Below are 23,748 nucleotides of genomic sequence, written 5' to 3'. Positions count from 1 at the left end.
TAAGGTTTTGTTTATTCAGTCCTTAAAATACTCTTTTTTCTAATTAATTAGGGTACCAAGAACAACATAATATAAAATTGCAGATGAAGGGTTGTGACCTTTCTGTTCTTGTTTCTCTTTCTCCTCCCATTTGTGCATGACCCCTTTTACCAGGTATTTGTTCTACCCACCATTCAAGGGATCTACTTTATAGAAAGCAGGTGTCATTAAGACAATTATGGCTTCATAATACAATTCATTTTGCTCTCTGAACTTGTTTTCTTCTTGATGCTCTTCATTCTTGTTCCCACACTGCAGCTAAGAAGCACCTCAGTGGTGTTACCCACTGCAGCTTAGTCATCCTGCCAAATGTACAGTCGTGTTTGTTGGAAGGATTTTTTTTTCTTTTCAAAGCCAGATCAGTTCTTTTTACTTATTTATAGATTGTTTGTGTAAGCCACTATAAGAAAAAAATAAACCAGCTCAAAGCACTGAAAATAAGCAACAGAAAATCATGTTGTTATGTTAAAACACAGGTTTGGTGACAGAATTTGCTGTGTTAAAGAGCACTCTCTGCCTCACCTTGGCTGGTTAAATAGAAAACATCTGTTGCATATTGTGAGACATGCATACCACCAATTAATTTGGGAATCATTTTTTTCCCTGAAGTCATCTAAATCATGGAAGTTTATAAACTTTCATCTTTCTAAACTCACATTAATATTGGTGTTTTTATTGAGAGCATGTTAACTTTTCACAGGCTATAGCTGTGGAGTGCAAAAACCTCACTGTTCCATTTCTGTCCACAAAGTCCTGAAATGTATGTTTATTAAGGACTTCCCAGCTAGCAAGCTATTTATAATTCTTTTATAGCGGAAGCTTTTGAGATGGCAAATTCTTCTCCTGCCCTTACATTGCTGTTTTTCCATACAGCCAGAGTGGTGAGCATGGTACCTGTCACCCTCGTTGAACTATGAGCCTGAAAATGCTGACCAGGCAAAAGTCTGCCTAACTCCCATAGCTTTCAGATGCCATATCTAAGAACAAATGGGGACAAAGTGGGAAAAGAATTTCTGAATTTCTGTTATTACAAGAATTTCTAACAATGGCAACAGAATGAAGTGTTGAACTAGGAGAGGGAAAAAAATCAATCACCATTCCTTCAGGAAACTGGAAGGACTTGGACTGCAGGGGCTTGAGAACTGCAGTGCTGTCGTACACACAGACTCCTGTTTTTAACTTGTGTGCAAGACAATTCTTAGCATTGACCAGGGACAAGGACAGGACAGAGCCTTTTTTTCCTGACACTGTATCAGTAAGAAAAAGTTAGTGCCTATGACATTTGCTGCTCTATATTTTCAGGACTTAACTGCAGGTCCCAAATCCTTTCCTTTTCAATTACAGGCACAGACAAGAGGCTTGTATGTCATATTGTATTCTTGGTAAAAATTTGCCCCACGATTGTCTGTTAGCAAGATAAAGTTTCAAGTCTCTGGGGGCAATAGATTGCAACTTATGAAAGTGTTAAGCACAATGAAAATAATTCTGGAAAGATTGCTAGAGTCCACAGTCCAGCTTTGCTGAAAGCCACCACAGTGGCAGAAGTGAGGGTGTGCCTGCACTAGAGCAGGGAGCTTTTCTAACCTGGGGCTTTTTTGTAGTCTAAATAAAGAGCAAATCAAGGTGAAACAAAGAAGGACAAAAGAAAGAATGAAAGAGAAAAAAACCCACATTTGAAACACTATTGCCTTAAATTAATAATAAGGGTCTGCAGATATGATGGCAAGCTGGTGTTAACTGAAGATAAGCGTCTATTAAATCATCAGTAATGTATCTATTACTGAAGCTGATATTTTCCAAATTTAGTCTGCCTTTGCTTCATTTCTTGTCTCTCAGTCCTATGAGGTTTTCCCTGACCTCTAAGTAGTTAGGCTTGAGAACAGAGATGTGGTACATACGAATCCTACAGTTTGTATTTATCAATTAATACAGGAGATTAAATACTCTGCATTAAACTTTATCCGTTCAGATTTAAAGATTCTTTTTTTCTTAAATGTATTTTGCTGAAGCATAAAGAATTTTGATTATATTTAACAAACATTATTTGGAGTCTATCTACAAGACTTGTACAAAATAGTATTGCAACTTGAAAACATAAAGAAGAGTAAGCTCATGTCTTATTCTCTCAAAATTGCTGTCCTTTCCTTATATGGCAAGTCTTAATAATTCAAAATCCAATTTTGTTTAGTAGCACCAATCATTACCAGGTTGGGAACAATAAAGAGAATATAGTGAAATCCCTTTCCAACAGTTTTTAGTCACAATTCATCTGTACAGTTCTAGTATGTATCTTGCTGTCTTGTCCTCAGGAAGTATGATCTTTTTCTTTTGTGTTTGTACCATAGTTCTCAACCTGGATCAAACAGATTCATGTGTCAAGAGATTCCAGGAAAAAAAAAAAGAAAGAAAAAAGAGTCTTCTATGTATACTTGCATAAGATATATGTAAATCTTTTTAAACTCCACTGCATTTTTAATAGTAAGAAGAATATAAAAAAAATCTTTATTGTGCAATGTATTTTCTTTCATCATGTTAGTATACCAAGATAATTTTGGTACATTCCTGTCTTCCATCTTTAAATAAATGTGCCTTTCCATGTAAGTTGAGAAGTCAATTAACTTCCTTATTCTCTGTCAAATTCAATTTTAAGCATCTCAGTTGTCAGACCCAAACACCTGTGTCTTGGCAGGCTGACAGGATGGGACATCTGCAAGTGGGCCTTTTAGACCTTTTGTCTCCAGTTATGTCAGCTACATGAGGAAGCTTCTTTATTTATTGATAAGACTCCTTAATATACATGGACTAACTGTTATTTAAAACTATTTTAAAAATTTAGGTCAACTTCAAACTAGTTACACTACCCTCATTCTCCTCTCTCCATATAAGTGCATGGAAGCTATCCAATAGTTTATTTTTCCACTAAGAATGCATCTCATTTTGAGCCTGCTTTTAATTATGATTTGTTCTCCTCTTTTTCCTAGCCTTGCCTTCAGAGCTGGTACAGTATTTCTTACGACCTGGTGTTTGCCTTACAGTGTCTTCATAGTGACTGCATTTTAACCCCCATTTCCCAGATTGTGGCTGTAAAAACCTTCCAGCATCCTCTTAAAGTTCTCCAGCTCTTGATCACTTGAGGAATCCTGCTCTGCATTTCATTCATATTCAGTTACTCTAGTTTGGACATGGGCAATCAGATTTGCATGCAGGTCTTCACATAAGGTCATAACAGTTTCTTGTACTTATCTTTTTGCTTGATAAGTACCTCTCTTAACACACAGAGATATTGTTGTTTTTATCCTAATGTCCCCAAGGCTTCCAAGGACAGGATGGGCTACTGGTTTTTAGTGAATATAGGTCTTTTGTCAGATGGGAGCCTCAAAAAGTGGTCAGGTTAAAAAAGGTATTTTATTGCATTCATTTGTTATCATACATGAGATGATGAACTACAGGTAGTCTTCCAATTACATTATTGCTGTTCAAAGTTTAATGGAAGGATAGTTAAGAAGACAGGAGTTCCTTCTTTGTTACAAGGTGTTTCTCGGAATGCAAAGGGCAGATACTGTGCATGCTTCTGAGGACTGTACTGACAAACTGGAAGACAGACCATACAATACACTGGACATCTTAGAGAAGATGGAAGGGCATTATTTTGACATTTTAAAGAAAACTACTAATCACTTTTGAATTCTGATTGCTGGCAATGTTTCTGTTTATAAATTTTGCACAGCCTCAAATATTTTACAGCCTTGGCCTGGACTGTCGTGCTCCACTTGTTCTCCTCTTTCAAGAGAGATCTAAAAACTCAAAATATTGCTTGCTGATCTCAGTTTACCTATGAAAGTGTGCAGTACATCTAAGGCAAAATAAGTATGAGGAAATAGAAAGTTTCAGCTCTAACTTCAGATTGCCTTTGCACTTGAGAGTTTTCTGGCATTGTTTGTATGATATTGACTTTTATGATCTTACAACCAACAGCAAGACATTTATTACATAATAAAAGTGAACACACTAAAAATAAAATCCATCAATCTTTGGTTATTACCTGCAAAAGAAAATTAAAATATCAATCTTAACGTGAAAGATGTATTAAAGTTTTAAAGGTGCTGTATACTCCTAAATGATTTTCATAGCTTTCAATCCAATACAATTTTGCACATCCTTAGAGATGGACAGACACAGTTGGGTAAGTGCTTGTAAAACAAAAAAGCTGTGTCTTGCAAAAGTGGTACAATTTAAGCATTTTATCTAGCAAATATTGCAATGATTCATGTGTGCACAAATACAGAAATTATCATGTAACAGGAGAGAAATTTCTTCTGATCTTGGGACAATATAAAAAGAAGATAGCAAAATAAACGTAACAGCTTTGTTTCTGTCACCTAGTAAAGACTGGGTGGGGTTTTTGTTTTGTTTGTTTGGATTATTTTAAGAAAAAAATTACAAGTCGGCCCAACAAAGACAGTCTGAACAAAAAGATTGTCAGCAGATAAATAGAGGACCATGTTGAATGCTGCAATAGGTACATATCTGTGCCACATAGACCTTTGAACGTTGCATTTGACACCTTGTAGTATAAATATGGTTTAACTATCAGATATTCCATGAACTTGCACTTTGTGTGTTTTTGTTTGTATGATTTAACTCTTCCTTCCTTTAGAGTAAACCCAGTGGAATCCATTTTTTTTTTTTTGATGAAATAATTTTTAAGAAGGATGTGAATTTGGTACTAGGTAACTTGCAGACTTGCTAGGTAACTTGCTTTTATAGGCTAGTTGTGTCTGTGTGGGTGTGTTTATGTGCACATGTGAAAATGACAAACAATTTGGTGCTATCCTTCTAGCAGTAAATTCTGATCATGATTATTTGTAACTCTGGAGTTGAGAAAAAATTTCCTCATTTCACACTGGAGTGAATAAAGGCAAAAATTCTGTGCGTGATTTACCATTAGTGACTTAATGCTACCTCTTCCAGTCTAATGTTGAACTGAAAGTTAGAGCTTGGAAAAGATACTCAGTTTGCTGAATAGATAGTTCAGTTTCAACGCCATTCTTGCACGAAAATTTAGCTTTCTTTATCTCCTATATGTGAGCTTATTGTGCTTTTTATGAACATAGTAATTACCTTCCTCAAAAACTGTTGTCTTCTTCTGTAGCTGTAAATACAGTTGAGTTTATGCCTTCCCTTTATGCATGCAGTGGTAAAATGCAACTCTTGCTGTAGCCATGTGGACAGGCTATCGTGGGCCGTACCTCACACGTACTGAACATCTTGAGATATGCCCTGAAATTCTCTGAAATCCTGATTTTCCCCACAGAGCTTCTGAAGTCCCTGCCAGTGTCATAATTCCAAAGCTGTCATTGGTATCAAAGCACCGTCTCACTTCCTCCTAACTTATGCTTTTTCCTTTGTGTGTGGTTTTGCCTGTGGCCACCAATTTAAGGTAACATTAGAAAATACTCAGGGGACTGTAGTAGAGGGACTATGGAACAGCAAAAGGTCAGCAAGTTTACCTTTGGCTAAACTTAAGTGCAAGATGGAAAACTTTTGCAGCTGTTTCAGTAACAACAGGAAAAATAACAAAAATACTATATCCTTGTAAAGCCAGGTAAAGACATTGAAATAAATGGAGGAAAAACATTTACTTAGTTCCTTTTCTTTCTTGCTTCCTCTTCCTATTTTTTCTAATTGGCATTAAGCTGCTTTCTGGATTGTTGCTGTCAAGTTCTGACTGCAGTGTGTGGCCTCTATAAGCTGAACAACTGGTTCACGGAAGGGTGACGCTGACATAATTTTAACTGACAAAAGCAGTTTGAGCTTTTTGCTGCCTAAGGCCTCTAGGCGATCTTTGCAATCTAGTTGATGATTGTGACATCTGAGAAAAAAGAAATCTGTTATTTCTCCTGAAAATTATTGTCAAATTGAGCCTCTGAATGCTAACTTCAGCAAAGGTTGGGGAGTTAATTTTCATAGTTTTATAACTGCTTTCAAATCCAAATGTCTTATTCATGGAACAATTAATAGGAGTTGGGCTGCAAGAGACCTGAAATCCTTCAAGATTTATCAGAATGTATCTTTTTTTAACTCAACTTCTTAAACCAAAATAGCAAAAAAGATCTGACCAAATGATGACATTACATTGCCAGTGTCACGATGCCATGAAGTGGCATCGGCCGTGGCACTGCTAGAAGTGAACACATGAAAAACTTTAGGCATTGCTTATTGCAGTATTTCTTTAAAGTATATTTAAAGACTCTTGCATTCTAGTGTGGAGACCATAATAGGAAAACATGGGTGAAACAGTCCTTCAAAAGTTTATTCAGTCCCGTGACAGCTACCATTTATATTTTGGTTTGGTTTTCTTTCCTTATCAAAGACTGCTGTTTAATTTGAGTTGGTTTCTCTTATGATAAATCAGAAAGAGGTAGATGAGGAAGTCGAATATATTTAAAAAATGAAGGAAACTCTTCATAAGTGAAAGCAAAGGATTAGTATGTTTAAGGTGGTGTCAAGATTCAAGTGGCCTGTGTTGCAAATAAATAGGGAGTTTAGCCTTAGAAAGGGTATTGAAAAGGCTGTATAAATAAATTATCTGATAGACACCATTTAAAAATGAGTAATTTTTAAAATATGAGTTCATTTATTAACCTTTAATTGAAAATTCATGCATCACCAAGCTGCCATTTTTCTACTACTTTTTACAGTCCTGCTATGTTGAAGCCTTTTCTTCTGTCTCATAATAAATATTAGCATTACATTTTATCACATGGATTGCAATGTTTTCAATGCATTTCTGAAAAAAAATTAGCATGTATATGTAGTTTGAATAAGAACTTTAACCTTTGGCGGTTTAGGTTGGTGTGGGTGTTTTTGGTGGTTTTGTTTTGTTTTTGCTTGTTTCGTTTTGGTTTTGTTTTCCTTATGGTTTTTGATCATGTGCATTTGTTAATTTTTTTTTCTGTCCAGGAAAATAGAGGTAATGTATGAGGAAGGCCTATACTTTGGCTTGATTTCATGAAAAAATCTTAATTAATAAGCAGTGCTACAGATTGATCTGTGCTAGGAAGTGAAGTCTGTACAGGTTTTTATGTCTGTCAGAATGGTGAAGATAGACTCCACTTGAGGAGGATATTGGAGAAAGGCATTCTTGACTATCCCACTGTGCATATTTTTGCTATGACCGAATATCAAGACTACCCAGATTCTTCTTCAAACACTGTAATTACCTTTTTTTTCTCCCAAAGTTGGAAAGTATTTGGGTGAAAAAAAAAAGGATATGAAGCATGGTGAGAGCACTCCAACTTTAGTTCTATATAAAAAATCCATTATCTTAAGTGCTTCAGTGTAGTCCAGTTTGTAATAGTTCTCCATGTGAAGCAAACATCAAACTATTTAATGAACTGAGCCTGTGACTGCAATCTTATTGACAGTAGACCTCTGTTACTCTACAGACAAATATGGATCTTTTACTGAAAATTTGGCAATGAATTTAAAGCTTGATGGATGCATATGATAGCTTTGGTCAGCTAGAATCTTCATAAACCAAAGATTAAACTATTTTGTTCACTGTTAGGAACCTTCAAAGGCTAATTCATCTTAGGTCTAGACTAGAAACAGTAAAGTCTGTGCAGATGAAACTCTGTGTCTACCTCAATATACTTCAGTCAAAGTTTTAGAAAAGCACATAAATAATGTAGTTGAATGCTTGATCTTGGAAACTGAAGTCCTGTGAGCTATTACATGTATTATTGAGTATGGCTGTCATTCTGAGATCACTCATTTTTTACTGAGTTTTGGGAGGTTGTGGTAAAGTGCATGCCAATTTCAGGATGCCAAGGATTATTTTCTCTGGAGTTCTTGACAGAGGTAGAGGTAAGAAGATGCAGGTAAAGAGCATATTGTAGGAGACTCTACAGAGATACGAGACTGACTTGCAATACAGTTCCAACAGTTAGCCAGTGACAGTTGTTATTTATGTGGCAGATGTAGATTTTCTGTGATGTGTTTCCTTGGGAATGCAGTTTACCAGAATTCATAGTAGCTTTGAATAATGCAATTTTTTTTTCTGATAGAACACCCTCTCATAAAAATAAAAGCTGGCTTTTGAATTGTATACATCTTTGCTGCATGCATCAGATCTTTTCATGAAACTACTTCAATTTACAGTTCTTTGTAAAAATGTTTTGATTAGAAAATAACAAAGAATTTTTTGTCTCAAATCCAAGTATTCTCCTGTATCAAAGGTGGTAACAAATTTTTACTTTTTTGGCTTTCACTGAAAAAATGCCTGTGTTAACCTGTCATGACTAAGTGAGCAAAAAGGGGAAAGTTTGAAAAGAGGGGTAGCATTTTCTGTGGTGCTAAAATCATGTAATAACATATAGCAATATACACTGTAGTTCGTAATAGATCATTGTTTTCAGCTTTTTGGAATACAAATGAGTACCTTTATTTTATTCCAATTATTTTGATATCTTTATTTTATATGTAATCTTTCTCATGTATGTGAATCAAACAGTGACTTTTCTAACAATGTGAGTGAGAACATCCAAAGCCATATCCTATTCTGCTAAACCATCTGAAACAATACAAAATAAACCAGATATAATGTTTGCTTCTACCTTTGGTAGCTATTTACAAACAACCTTAATTAGTTTCCTTAATTCAAGAAATCTTAGGTCTTTGATCTGCAATGAGTAGAACATATGTCTAACTCATCATTCATTAGAGTCTTGGGTCATTTTTGTTTCCTTGCTAACATTTATAGAATATTCTGGTATTTTCATAATAAAATTATGTTGTAAGTGAAAGTGTTTTCTAGTCTGTTTTTTAATCTTTGTATTTCTTGACCGTTTCAAAAATTTTTATATAACTTAGTTTGTAAATGAAGTGTAATTACTACCATTTAAATGCTACTGTGACTGAGTAATGTATTAAGGGCCTGCATTCACTAATTGAACTTACATGGTATAATGGGGCATAATTAATATTGATATATTGATATAACGCTTTAAATCATTCTGAGGATATGCTTGAATGGGTAATTATTTCTCTCAACATGCAGGTTAGAGGTTGGCATGGTTATGTTTATTCTGCAGATGAGTAGAGTAAGGAAAAAGAGGAAGTATGGGGTTAAAAAATTTGTTCATCAAATATGTGCCTTCTGAAATGATACCTGAATTATATGTGAGCTTTTAGACCACCATTTCTTTGATGCACATGCTTCTTCTGTGCTCTGTTCATGACACATTTTAGCTCCCTCTGCTTATTTGTTCTTCTCCAAGGGAAATTAAAGAATTTTAATTTGTACTACTTCAATGAAAAGAATGGCGTGCCATTAAAAACTTTCAAAGAAGTTTGAGAACAAAACTAATTCTGTTTTCCTTCTCTCTTACACACGTTTTTGGTTTTTTCAGAGGTGGAGGAGTATCATCTTTAAGATGATAACTTGTTCAGACAACTTCTTTCAAATAACTAATATTAACAAATGGTAGTAAGTTTCTGCAATAAAAAGAAGAAAATGTGTCCATTCATATTTTCCCAATGTAGCTGCTTAGTTCCCTTCATATTTTCTGTTTCTTTTAACAAATGTTGACTTAATTTATTTTTTAGGACCTGAAATAATGTGTAACTAAGAAGAAAATCAAACATTTTATATACTTGAGACTTTAATTTACTGTCAGAGAACAGTTAATTATTGGATGATTTTAAACTATTTCACCACCTAAATGAAAACTGTACATAAAGGGTTTTCTACTGCCTGCACCCATAATTATGTTTTATGAATATCTTTGCAATATTTACAAGGTAGAATTAAATAAAAGGTTCTTTCACTCCATTCAGAGAACAGCAGCAAGATATGTAGGACACTGTTTGAAAATAGATCTGTAAAGAGATTCATTGAAGGACTGTTAAACCAAGAACTAAGTTTGAAATTAGCTTTGATAATTACGAGTTTGAAATTAGCTTTGAAAATTATGACATCTATTAAAAAACTGAAATGTTTTGCACAAGTACATTCCATAACCTAATTTCACCTTATTTCTCTAAGGAATCATGTTTAAAAAAACCCTCAAAAACCAAAACACAAAACCAAAGCCAAATAGTTAATGATAGTTGTTGGACAATTATTATTTCATTCTGCAAATTTTAACTGTAATGTATTTCATTCTTTCTTTTAACAGTGTTACCAAGTCACACGTGTGGCAACCCAGGAGAGATCCCCAAAGGAGTGCTGCATGGGACCAGGTTCAACATTGGCGACAAGATCCGCTACAGCTGTGTCTCTGGTTACATCCTGGAAGGCCACGCCATGCTGACCTGTATCGTCAGTCCTGGCAACGGTGCCTCGTGGGATTTTCCAGTTCCTTTTTGCAGAGGTAAAAAATGAACACGTGAAATAGCTTTTAAATACAAACAGCAGGTTAAATAAATTTATTTTGAAGTATTATTTTTTTCCCTAAATTGAAGTGTACTAATGTACTGTGTAAAAACTGACACCATTTAAAGCTGTAATAACTCAGGCAGTGGCGCTCCGGAGTTTACATGCAGAGACAGACAGGCAGATCCTCATTTCTTGACGAGGACCCTGTGGTCAGAGATGTCAAAGCCCTGTTGCCCAGCCCCAGCTCTTTAGTAAAGCACTGTTCTGCTGGAATCTGACACTCTTACCTGAACTTTCCCCCTGTGTTAAGGGGAGCCCCTCTGGCTCCTGTGCTCCTCAGCCTGCTCTCCTGCCCGTGGATTCCCTTTACCACTCCCTTGGCAGGGTCCTTGGTACCCGTGTGGATGAGCAGCAAAGGGCAGTTGTTTCATCCACTAATGGTTGCTTGTGACTGAGGGCTCTTCTATCGTAATTCCTCACAGCAAAGAAATATTTTATACTGTTCTGTGCTCCAAAACAAATGCAGAAAACCTAACAAAATTTTGGCCAGGTCTGCTTTTTGTATTTGATTTCAATCAGTTCTCAACAGGGATTTCTTTTACTAGTGCTTCGAAACAGAAGGAAAGAAAAATTTTCTGACCATTCAGTGTCTGATCTTAGATATTCAGTTTTGGCTTTTTTGTCCTTTTAGCAGCAAAATGCAGCAAAAAACTGTATAGGTATATACAAATATACTTACAAACTATACTTTTACATACTTACAAAAATATTCAGAGAGAATCAATGGCCAACATATATTCTGTTAATATGTTTTTTTTTTCCTGAGAATTGAAAAGTTCTTTATTGTCTCAATCTCAGCTACTATAATAGTATCACCTAAAACATTTCTTCTTTGTCTTGAGGTTGAAGTACTGTGCAGTACAATTCTGAAACATTTTGAAAGTTAATTTCATTCTCTTCAGTAGTTCCACTAACAGCTGATTTATGATATGTGACTACTTCTAAATGAACTTTGTGTAATTAGGTTCTCAATTCTCAGTAATTTTGAGAATCCCTAGTTGATTATAGTTGCATGAGTCAAGATTTTTATGAAGCAAACATTAGGAATACAAATTGGATTAGTGATATTACAATGGTAAGCTTTTTCTCACAATAAAAATAGCTGTGAAGGGAAGAACATGTAATATATTATCATTAAAAACACATCCATCTATTAGAGGGAAAATAAAGAAGACAAAAAAGTAAAAAAGATCCTATGTCAGAAAAGTCCAAAAGGAACAAGTAATCATTAATCAGGTTTCAGATTTAAGAGCTATTGTTGGAGAAATATTGTGGTTAAAATAGATTTTTACATACACACACACACATACATGTATTTTTATATATATCTAATATCAAAAAAGATATTCCTTGATAAAGAATGAAAGGAGAAGAGTCCATGATTCATTTAGAGTAAAATAAACTGAATAGATAGATGCAGAGTTGATGTTTTTGAAAAAAATAGCAAACAGAAATTGATGATTCTGTTATCCATACCTTCTGAGGTAGCAAGCAATTCTGTTATAATTTCTTCTCATTCTCTTATGTTTAGACAAATACCATTTTATTAGTTTAAGGAGGATAGAAAGATGTTCTGATCCCATGTTTATCCATGTTTACAATTAAAAAAATAAACAAGATAAATAAAAATAATAAAAATAAAATTATTTTCCAATAATTTTGCTTATTGCTGTTACATTACATGATAAAATGAGAATACTTTCTCTATGTCCACCTTATAGTCTCTAATTTTTAAAGTAACATAGTAGATTCTTGCCTGAGCAATTTTGTTCACTTCCAGAATAATCTGATTTTGTGCAGTATTTACACTGAGGTGAAATCTGGAATAAGCCCTCATTGTATCAAGTCAAATAAGAAGTCGGTGAAGTTTTTCAGGAAAGGCAGCAAGGAAAGCAGATACTGTGTAATTTCTTACAGGGTAGTGAAGCACTAGTAGATCACACTCGAGAGATTTAAGGACACAGATACAAGGAGTTTTATTTATCTCTGTGTGTGTCTGTTTGTGTATATATATGTATTTACACACACATATATCTGTGTTTAGATGTTCTGGTTCTAGCCTGTGTCAGTAGGTATGGAGGGACCTGATTAAAAAAAAAAGCTTGATCTGTGAAATAAGGGGGCTGGAAGCTGGGAACAAGTGAAAAAATGAGATCACCACCACAATGGAAACATAGCAGAGGTATCCAGAATGATGTAGTGAAGTCAAAGAATGGGAAAAAAACCCCTTCAGGCTGACCATAAGCAATATGAGCAAAGTTAAGATCAGGCAAATATTCATTTATTAAAAATGAAAAACAAACCTCAGAGGCAGTCATAAAAAGATGAAGGATTTGAGAAATGCCCATAGAGTTCTGAGAATAACTGGATTAAATTTCCTATTAAAAAGACCTGAAATTTTCAGCAATCATTAATTTGGTCTCAAAGAATTCAGCCTTTTCTCTTTTGCTTTAAATTTTCGACTTTACTGTTCATTTGTTGTAGACTGTTACTTTAAGGGATCATTATCAGCTTCAAAAGCATATTCTCAATTGAAGGATAATCATATCACTGCAAAACAGTTTAATATACTTAACTGGAGAAGACGATAGTATTTACAAGATGTCCTGAAGACTGATCTTTTATTTTTTTGGGTGAGAGAGTATGAGATTACTACAGATTAATTTTTTAACTTCTTAATTTAACTCTTTTCTTGTAAAACCATGTTTTTGCATAAAAAATGTGTTGGGGTTTTGATTTTAAGTTTGCTCAAGTACAAACTATAAACTCATAAATGAACTTTTCTGCCAGGGCAGGAAATAATTAGTCCATCACTATTTCTGTATTATTTGAAGTATGTAACTTTCTTGACTAACAGGTCAGATGTTCTGTCCAGGATGGATGGAGAGGAAATAGATCTTTATAATATAAAAACCAATATGATAGAAAAAATAATTAAAGGTTACTAAATTAAGCAAAATGTTAAGGAAAATGTTTACAAAATAAAAACAACCATTGCAAGATTACCCATCTGAGTCCAGTATTCTCAGGGCCCCTGGAATGACCCCACTGGTGTCAAGTCACTTTGATCAAGCTCACTGGAATCTCAAAGATAAAATGTTCAAAGTAGTGCTGCAGCTGGCATGGTTGCCCACAGGTCTCTAAAGAAATTGCAACAATTTTTGTTTTTCTATTTTGTAAATACTGTCAGCTTCATGTGAAAAATATGATTATTTAATATATGTAAAATAGATTCTGTTTTGCTAAGCCACAATATTTTCTGAAATTTTAACCAAACCTTCCCCCCTCAAATTCTATGTAGAGAGCAATCCAAATTATTTTGAAGTGCCCTTTGACAACCATGTAGATAGAAATAAAATTAATCTTAGATGCATGGTCTAATGAGTATTTAATTTATGTGAAGTTGATCAACAGCAAGAGAAGAAATTGAGAAAAGGAGTGAAACTGATTACAGCACTTAGCTGAGATGTAGTACATCTGGATTCAAGTGATGATAGAAAAAACCCAAGCAACTTCTAGCAAGTTTCTATTTTTTTATAACACAGAAAAGATGCAGAGGTGCTGGCTTTTACCTATTCAAAATAAAGTCTGTAAAAACTTACAATAGTAAAGAAGATAAGGAAGCAGAGATGTATATTTTGATGGTTAAATAGCTGTCTACCTGTTGGATTTAAATTAGATGAATGAGCTGTCAGATGAATGCATAATGCTGCACCATTGTAACACTTTGTGTGATGTGTTTGGTCATTCTGAATCTGCAGTTTAGCAGCTTGACAGTTGGCAATGACACACTAAAATTTATTTTTAAACTTTCCATTGATATGCTGTGGCTTGTTTTTATGTGTTTGTCAGTAAGACATTTTAAAATGGTAATTTTGAAGTCTCATTTTAAAAAAGCTATTACCAAACTCCTCGTACTTTTGTTTGCAAAAGTAATCATTCATCATTTTATAGATATGTTCTCTGTACTGAAGATTTTTTAAGTTAAGTACAGTTATCTAGTTTCTCACAAACAAACTACAGAAAAATGCCGTTTAACAAAGAATTCAATAAATCTTAGAATCACAGAATGTGTCAAGCTGGAAGAGCGCCATAAGGATCCTTGACTCCAACTCCCTGAGATCCCAAAATTAACCCACATGGCTAAGAAGGAGCAACATTGCAGTGCTCCTTGAACTCCAGCAGGCCTGTGCCATAACCATTTCCCCGGGGAGCCGGCTCCAGTGACTGGCCACTCTCCCAGTGAAGAACCTTTCCCTGTTGTCCAGCTGAGCTTCCTCTGACATAGCTCCATTCTGTTCCCTGTACCTGTGGGTGGGCACCAGGCAGAGATGAGCCCCTCCCTCTGTGCTGCCTGCCTGGAGGAAGGTGCAGGCTGTCCTGAGCCCTCCCACAGCCCTCTCCAGCCTGGGCAAGCCAAGGCTCCTCAGCCGCTCCTCCCCAGTCCTGCCCTCCAGCGCTCCTCTGCACACACTCCAATAGTTTGATGTCCTTCATCTATTGAGATGTCCAGAGCTGCACCCAGTACCTGAGCGGGGCCATTCCAGAGCTGTGCAGAGGGGGACAGTCCCCTCCCTTGCCCGGCTGTGCTGCTGTGCCCAGTGCTCCCCAGGACAGCGCTGGCCCTCCTGGCTGCTGGGGCACTGCTGGCTCACGTTCAGCTTGCCATCAACCCAAACCCACAGGTCTTTCTACATGGATGTTCTCTGCAGCCTCGATAAAGAAAGAGCTATTTCAGAGAAGCTTTTAATAGAGCTTGCTAAATAATTTAGGTCCATGGTTCGTTTAGAACCCTCTAAAGCTGCAATTTTCTTTAATTGAGAAGACCTATAAAATGCAACTCAAAATGACAATATGTCATTTGATGACGATTCATAAAATATCACTCAAGTTTTTAACTGCACGTATGCTATTGTTAGTGATAGATAAGAAAATTACTACTAATTACATAATAAGAAATAACCTTATTACCATGAATTTTGTGCTTTAAATCACCACAATGTTTTTATCATTTATGTTCCAAGGGTAGTGTAGTAATGTGATTTATCACATGAAGAGCTTCAAGTGGAAAAGCCAATTCAAATATTTAAATTCAAATTCTAAATTAATTTTGAAAGATTATAAGTAATTTTTGATAGGTTAATATTAAGGGGTTTCGTTTTGTTTTTATAATGAAATAAATGTTGTTTAATTTGCCTAAGCATTTTATTATATGGTATGGTAAAAAAGACATGTAGAATAAAGAACATTGCACTCTGGAAAACATTTGTGAAGTAAGGAGAGAAAAGTCCTGTAAATATGATTGAGTGTTCAAAACATACCTAAACCAATTTGAAAGAAGTTTTCTAAGCTCCTGGTTTTGTTCTTGCTTCATCCTTGACTATCTGCTCATCAAGGCTTGCATCTCACTTGTAGCAGGATTCATTTATGCAAAACACAGATTCTTAAAATTATCAGATTATTATTTTTGGTGAAAATTTTGGTGGAATTACTCTATTGTAAAGAAAAATAAAAGGTTTTTCATTGACTGCCATAGAGGCATTTTTGATTTTTTGCATGCATAAACTTGGTCGATGTGTTTATCTGTTTTATCTAAGCTACACATCTATACAGTATACATATTTTTTGTCAAGTGTTGCCAGCCGTGTGTTTTTGCATGTGCACTTTCTATGAGATGCACATTCTCTAAATTCAGAGCACTTAATTCCTGACTACTGAGAAATCCAATGTTTGTAGCTTTATACTTCAAGTAGTCATTTATGCTGATACAAACAGCACTTTGTGCAGTTGCTTACAACTTGAAAATAACCATAAGTGTTTGGAATCAATTACTTGCACATTTTAAAATGCAATTTGTAAATCACATAGAGTTTGAATTCATGAAGCCTCAGGCACTATCTGCTTTCAAATTACTGCAAGCACAGTGGTGCACGAAGATTACTGAGCACTGGCTCTGTCAGGCTAACTCTCTCGAAAGCATGACACAGAGAAGGTCATGGCCAAAAAGGATGATCAGTCCAGGGAGGCCAGCTCTCTGTGGGACCAGCTGAGTAACACCAGACAGTTTGTGTCCTGCCCTCTGAGCAGTGTGGCCACATCCCGCCTGCCTGCACTCACTTTAACAATGTGTTGTGCTTTGCTATTCAGCAGTCTGCTTGGCTTAGCCTGTGTGCCTCTTGTGATGGAGAAAATTCCCAAAGCATATCCACATCTGTCAGACAGCAAATACTCTCTGGTTTAGGCTGTTTTCTGTGGTCTTACCTAGCTGACTAAGGTTCTCTTTCCATTTCTGTGTTAGCTTGACTTGCAAACCTCTTCAGTATGGTGGTGTAAATAGATTAAAGGGCTATGCATCCCTTTGGGCAGATAGCTGTAATGGTCTGAGTTCCTTTGGCTCGCGTTGGTAATGCACAATGTATAAATTTAGATTTTTGCATGTGGTTGCCAGTAATAATAAATTTTACTTCAGCTGTAAAATTCTGAGCTTCAGAGCTCAAAGATTATTCAGGGGCTCTATAGCAGGAGCAGTGAGGAGTATTGTATTTACCACTAGTATGTTACTTAATGTCAGTATAAACACAGTGGGAGATGGTATAATTGAGGATGCTGTCATAACAAAATTTAACAGCAGCAGCTTGTACGAGATGTGTCTGACTTAGGGTTTTGCTCATCTTGCTGGTTACCCTGCATGGGAAAAGTCTGCTGGCTGCCTTTCAAGAACACAGGTGGATCTGTTGTGATAGAAACTGAAACTTAAAAGTGCAGGTACAGCATGTATGAAGTTAATTTATTTTTCTTTTCTGGTTTTGATGATGATCTGAAATGAAGTGCTAGAAAGTTATTAAAAATAACAAACAAGCAAAACCACCACAACAACAAAAACCCAAAACAAACACACACACACAAACACTGAGAAAAAAAGGAGTAATTTTAGATATCATTCAGTAACAAAACCATTTCTCCTTTATGATTTATTTTAGATTTACAGTATTTTTCAAATTATTTTAATCTTTGAATATATTATGCACCAGGCAATTTTACTCGGATTCTCAGCTTTATCCGTGGTTCTTTAATTTCCACTTCCTTTCCCCCTTTCATTCCTCAGAGGCACAATGGCCCTTTCAATATCCACTGTATAAAAAGCCAGAAATTGAGGAAGGAATCACAGAAATGGCCTGATTTCACCAACAAAAAGAAATCTTTTAGGAAAGTCAATGTATTCTACCTCTATCCCTTCATTTTAAAAAAGAACAAACAGTTATAAATATCAGGGTCTAGAAAGTAAGATCAGAGATTTATCGAAAAGACATGACCTCCTCTGACAAATTTGTGTGCCAAGAAATTAAGTCAATAAACTTTCGATAGCCAAGGTTATGTTGCATTTATGTATGTGAAAATTTGCTTTGCATCTAGAAGCATAGATACCTGTTTGAGCCATTCAGCAACGTTCTCTCTTCTTTTTTCAGTCAAATTAATGGTCTGTACATTATTTAAACATTAAAGAAATTGTTCTGTTTCTGTCTTTATTGCAATTCTTCCTTTTATTTCAGTCACTTATTGGCTATTTAGTCCCTATTAATAGTCTCCTTTTTGTAATGTACAAACCCAGTATTCTTCTTCCTTTGATTCATGATTCTTTTTTTCCTTTAAATCTTCCTTTTAAAGACATTTTCACTGACAGGCTTTCAATTATGATTGAGAAGAGCAGGTCTACTCCTACCCTTTTCTGGTGTCTTAATTAGCTATTCAGTTATTATCCTAATTAGATTATAAGTTACTTGTGTTATGCACTTTTCCAAGCTATGTGTTTTTGAATCTCTACATGCACTTATAGTATGCAAATAGTACCTAATGATTAGTAGCAGTAAGAGGATAAAACATAAAAATAAAATGCTTCTCTTCTGATCTTTTTCCTATGTAAAAATATTTTTAATTACTATTCCTTTGGCTTTCATAGCCACATTATCAAACAGCAAAAGCTACCTGATGAATTTTTAGTTTATGTCAATGAATTTTATGGGTGACATATTTTCTTGGGGGGGGTTTAATTATATGTTTTAATATCAGATACTGCTGATAATCAGCAAGTTTTTAAAGCTTTCAATGAAATCTTACTGAGCAAGGAACATATAAGACATTTGCTAAATCCTTTGGCAAAATATTAAATAACTTTCAAGATCTAGGAGAAAATCACATACTTTTCATTTAAAAAAAATTGTTAATAATAATTAAAAATATATATTATTTACAGATGATGCATGAATCTTGTAAGGTTCATCTGGCAGTAAATCCTTCTGAATTAATTTGTCATCTGTAAACACCGTGGTTCAGAACAAAAAAAAAAAAAAAAAAAAAAAAAAAAAAAAAAAAAAAAAAAAAAGATAGTATAATGTTATTAAAATGCTTCCTAGTTTTGGAGAGCATTTAAATCTAGAAGAATATTTTTTCTGCAGATTTTTTTTGTTCTATGAAATAAGTGGAAGAAAACAATGGTTCGATATTATTGAATTTGTATCACAGAGCCTAACTGTGTTTCTGTGACTTTGTGCCCAGTTCTTCTGTGCACACATTCGCAGAGCTCATAATAGGTGTCCCTGCTAACCTTCATTCTTGTTTGGCTTGGTGCTCAAGTGACACCAACAAGGAAAAAACGTCAGAAAACCAAAACAAAAACCCTCTGCTGCTTAAAAGCTGCTTAAAACATTCCATTCCATTCACTTGGATAAGATTTTTTTCTGTTTGTGTATATATTTATGGGTCCTACGTGGGTGGAGAAGAGCTGGGTTTGCTAAGGCAGAAACAAGGATGGTGCTTCACTTGTTTGAAGTGCAGCTTCATTAGTAATTGATACTCTGTTCGTCAGCTGAAGGAGCTTGTGGAGGGACACTACGTGGGACAAGTGGAACTATTTCAAGTCCACACTTCCCTTCTGAGTATGAGAATAATGCTGATTGCACCTGGACCATATTGGCAGAACCAGGAGACACCATTGCTTTGGTCTTCACTGACTTCCAGTTAGAGGAAGGATATGACTTCTTGGAGATCAGTGGAACAGAAGCACCATCAATATGGTAAGTCAGAGATCTTGTAAAGATCTCACTTCCTGTTTTTCTTTTTTTTGGTGCCTATGTGAAAAGATATCAGAGGATTTTTAAGATATTTTCTACCTGTTGCAATGACCATTTTTATGCTTTTTATTGGTCCCTTTAACCTTTCAGAACTGAAAAAAATAGTTTACTTCTGTTTCTTCCCACATCTTTGTCCTTTCTCTTATTTTCCTCCATCTGCCAGAGTTATATTTGTAAGGTATCTTATCAGTGAGCATTTAATTCATGTTGCATATTTGAACTTGGTGTAAGAGCATTTCCTGATGTCGTGTCTTGAATGACTTATTATGGTATTCTACTTCATCAGTGAAAGTAGTGAGCAAAGGTCAGCTTGAATAAAGCAGGAGTATGTAGACAGCTAACAGATGACATCTTATTCTAAACAGGCTGTAATTCATCTTACTACATGTATGCATGTATGCAAGCAGTAGTATCTTGTGTTGGCTGATGTTAAAACTGTTTGCTTAGCAATATTAGGGATTAGTAATTGTAATACTAAATCTACATTCTCTGTACTAAGTAAAAGATGATAGTTCTGCCTGTGGGAATGGATTAAGTTGTGGAACACTTGGTATTATGATTTCTTTGCAGCCTACATATGCAGGTTTTTCATCCTTTTCATCTCTGAGAATGTCTTGTGCTTGACATATGCACCATTGCTATAAAATTTAGCCTAGAAAAATGTAGATCTTCTCATATATGACTCATAGTTATTATCTTCAGAATGCCTCGCTAGAGATAGGAAGTAATCCCACTATTATTTTGATGTCATAACTGGCCAGACAGTGCAATATATTAATAATTGTGAAGTTCTATCTAGCAGATGCTAGATAGATCTTTTGGAAATCTATCAATAAAAACATCTGGTGACTATACTTGGCAACTATGCAAAAACTTTGGTTTAAAGACACATGTAGGTCTATGTCACTGATGACAATATGATTTTTTGCCTTTTCTTTTATATACTTTTTATTTAACTTTTATGTATCCTCAGTATTCTTAGCATGCAGATTTGCAATTCCTTACATCTGATAACTTAGCATAGTCCTTAGCATATTCTGTTAGGCCAGGAGACGAAACGTCCTAAAGGGCTTGCAGTAGGAGGCTGGAAAGCCCTATGCCATCTTGGGAAACCAAGGTCCTCTCTAGGACACATGGAGATTCTCCCCTCCAGGGGAGAATTCTACAGATGGAGGAATATCGCACCATTCATCCAGGCCTCCCATTGGGGCACCCTTGTTAGACATGCTAATCTGTAAGGTCTATAAATTGCATACGCCATCGGTTGTGTGTGTGCATTTTGGCAAATTTTACCATGGCGAAACAGTGCACCCCAAGGATCCTTATTAAAACACCAAGGTGAAAACCCTCCATCCCTTAACTGTGTCTGGGTCTCAATTTTCTAAGACCAGGAAAAGGCAGCATCACAAGATTACTCTCTAACATTTCCCATGAGCAAAAGCTGTGTAATGGCAGTCAGTGAAGCAGCTTGGTATCAAGTTAAGTGCTCATGTCTGTCTGAAGTACAGTGTGTAAGTACCCCCTTGCCTCTCACTCATGCACAGACATTCACAACAATCACCAGTGACAGTTCTTTTCTTAGGGCTTTGGAGGTTTAGAAGCTGAAATCTTGAAGGGGAAGAACAAATGTAGTTTTGCTAAGAACATAAAAGTATGTCCCATTTGATTTTGTGCAGGAGATTCTACTAGACACTTTACAACAAATTTGTGCTTTTGATTTCTGGTAATAGATGAAGTAGAATATGAGCATAAGGTGTTTGAAACATTCTACATTGATCTCATGCAATATTGATCAGTTTTACACTGGAATGGAGATATAATAAGAACTTGATTTCTCCTAGAATTCAATCTCAACATTTTTCTTGTTTTCAGCAATATGTTGAAGATCATTACTTAGCACTGATCACTAAAACCTGGATTTACTGTGTGTTCCTAATATCATAGAATCATAATACAATTTGAGTTAGAAGGAACCTTAAAAGATTATCTAGTAATACCCCTCTACTGTGAGCAAGGACATCTTTAACTGGATCAGGTTTCTCAAATTTTTGAGTATTTCTGGGGATGGTCATTCACCACCTCTCAGGGCAATCTTTTCCAGTGTTTCTTGACCCTCACTCTCAAAAAATATTTTCTTTATGTGTAGTCTAAATCTACATATGTATATTCTTTATATGTAGTCTAATCTCCTCTTCAAAATCATTACTCCTTGTCCTATCAAATCAGGTTCTGCTAAAAAAACCTGTTCCTCTCTTTCTTATAAACATCTTTTAAGTATTGAAAGGCTCCACAGAGCTTCTTCTTTCTAGGCTGAACAGCCACAAGTCTCTCAGCCTCTTCTCATATGAGAAGTGTTCAAGCCTTATCATTTCTGTGGCCCTTGTCTGTGCTTGGTTGAGCAGGTCCATGTCTTTCCTGAGCTGAGTGCAGCTCTCCGGGGTGGGCTCTCACCAGAGCAGAGCAGAGGGACAGAATCCCCTCCTCTGCCCTGCTGGCCGTGATGCTTTTGATGCAGCCCAGGACAAATTTGGCTTCCAGGGACACACGATGTGAGTTCATGTCCAGCCTCTCACCCACCAGCACCCCCAAGCCCCTCCTAGCAGGGCTGCTCTTGATCTGTTCATCCCCAGCCTGTGTTGATACGAGGGGTTGTCCTGACCCTGGTGCAGCACCTTACACTTGGCGTTTTCGACCCTCCTAAGTTTCCCATGGGCCCACTTTCCAAGCTTGTCCTGGTACCTCTGGATGGCATCCTATTCCTCAGGCGTGTCAATGTCACCACACATTTTGGTGTCATCAGCAAACTTGCTGAGGGTGCCCTTTATCTCACTCTGCATGTCATGGATGAAGATACTGTGAACAGTACTGGTATCAGTGACACCAGTGCAGGATTAGTGCAGGATCACTGATGAAATTCTGGAGAAGCTATGGGGAGTTTTGTAAGAAATGTTTAAAGGATTATTGGAAAATTTGGAATGAAGCTACACATTCAGCTATATTTAAGCCAGAACAGTTACCATAGCGACATTAGAGCCATGCTAAATGTAGTGCATTCTGTAATATGCTAAAATCAGCTGTGTGTTTAAATGGGAAGTTGTTCCATACTTAAAACTAATGGTCCAGGGGTGTTATAATCTAAAAATGTGACTTTTTAAAATGGTATTGTTTTTATTGTATCTAGCATCATGTCAACAGCTATAGACATTAATTCTGTATTAGGAGTCACAAATTCCATTTGCATGGTCTGGTAATTAGGATAGTTTTTTCCTTTTTTCCTTTCCTTACTTGCTGTAGAATAAGTGAAAAAAGACACACCTATGAGCACTGTGAAAGCTAGAAACAGAGCAAGGATTAAGAAAGTAATTTCAGATCGATAATTCTTTAGTGTTTTTAGTGTATGATGCAATATGTCTGGATTACCCTCTCAAAACATATGAACAAGGTTAGAAGCAGTTCCAGCATGATTGCAGTAAAAACAGGATGGACATGGTTTTTTAAGTAAAGCAATGGAAATGCAAGAAGAAATGGAATCTGAATGCTGAAGGAAAGTAATCTGGTATATCTATAAAATATGTATATAAGAGATTTTATGTTATAGTCATTATACAGATTATACATCTTACTCCTATATAATAGTACTAATAATATATTACTATATTATTATATATTATACTATTATATATATAATATAGTACTAATAATATATTACTGTACAATAGTAATATTTTTAAATTAGTTATATGCCACACACATTTCTAAACCTTCTATATGTGTTTATATAGCTGATTGCTTTGTTTTCCAATACATCAATAAGGAAGAAGAGATTTGTTTACCTTTTCTTGTTTTTAAAATCACTCATATGGTCCATCCTAATGGAAATAGTTTATAAAAGACTTAAGAGATATTTTTTTTTATGTACATGATATGTTAAGGTCTAAAGCTAGTCGAGGTTCATTTGTTTGGGGATTTTTTGGTTTGTTTTGAGTGGTATTTTTGTTGTGATTTTGTTGGGGGTTTTTTTCTTAATTAGAGAGTAGTTATATAGCTGTGGATCTTGAATGAATTCAGATGATCACATTTTTAATTCTGCTTTGAATCAATAGAAGTGTCAACACGCTTAAGAAGAGGAACATCAGTGCA

General features: G+C 35.6%; 1 protein-coding gene across 1 annotated transcript in view; it reads left to right on the top strand.

Moving 5' to 3' along the window:
* Nucleotides 1-23,748, top strand: part of CSMD1 (CUB and Sushi multiple domains 1) — a 1,074,318-nt gene that overhangs the window by 542,859 nt on the left and 507,711 nt on the right. The window contains exons 4-5 of the mRNA XM_063389341.1: nt 10,221-10,415; nt 19,344-19,551. Coding sequence (XP_063245411.1) covers nt 10,221-10,415; nt 19,344-19,551 — 403 coding nt within the window. The remainder of the gene's footprint in view (nt 1-10,220; nt 10,416-19,343; nt 19,552-23,748) is intronic.

This window comes from Prinia subflava, chromosome 2 (genome assembly GCF_021018805.1).
Source record: "Prinia subflava isolate CZ2003 ecotype Zambia chromosome 2, Cam_Psub_1.2, whole genome shotgun sequence".
Taxonomy (NCBI): domain Eukaryota; kingdom Metazoa; phylum Chordata; class Aves; order Passeriformes; family Cisticolidae; genus Prinia; species Prinia subflava.
The sequence above is the reverse complement of the archived record's forward strand: the minus strand, read 5'-3'. Positions and strand labels throughout refer to the sequence as shown.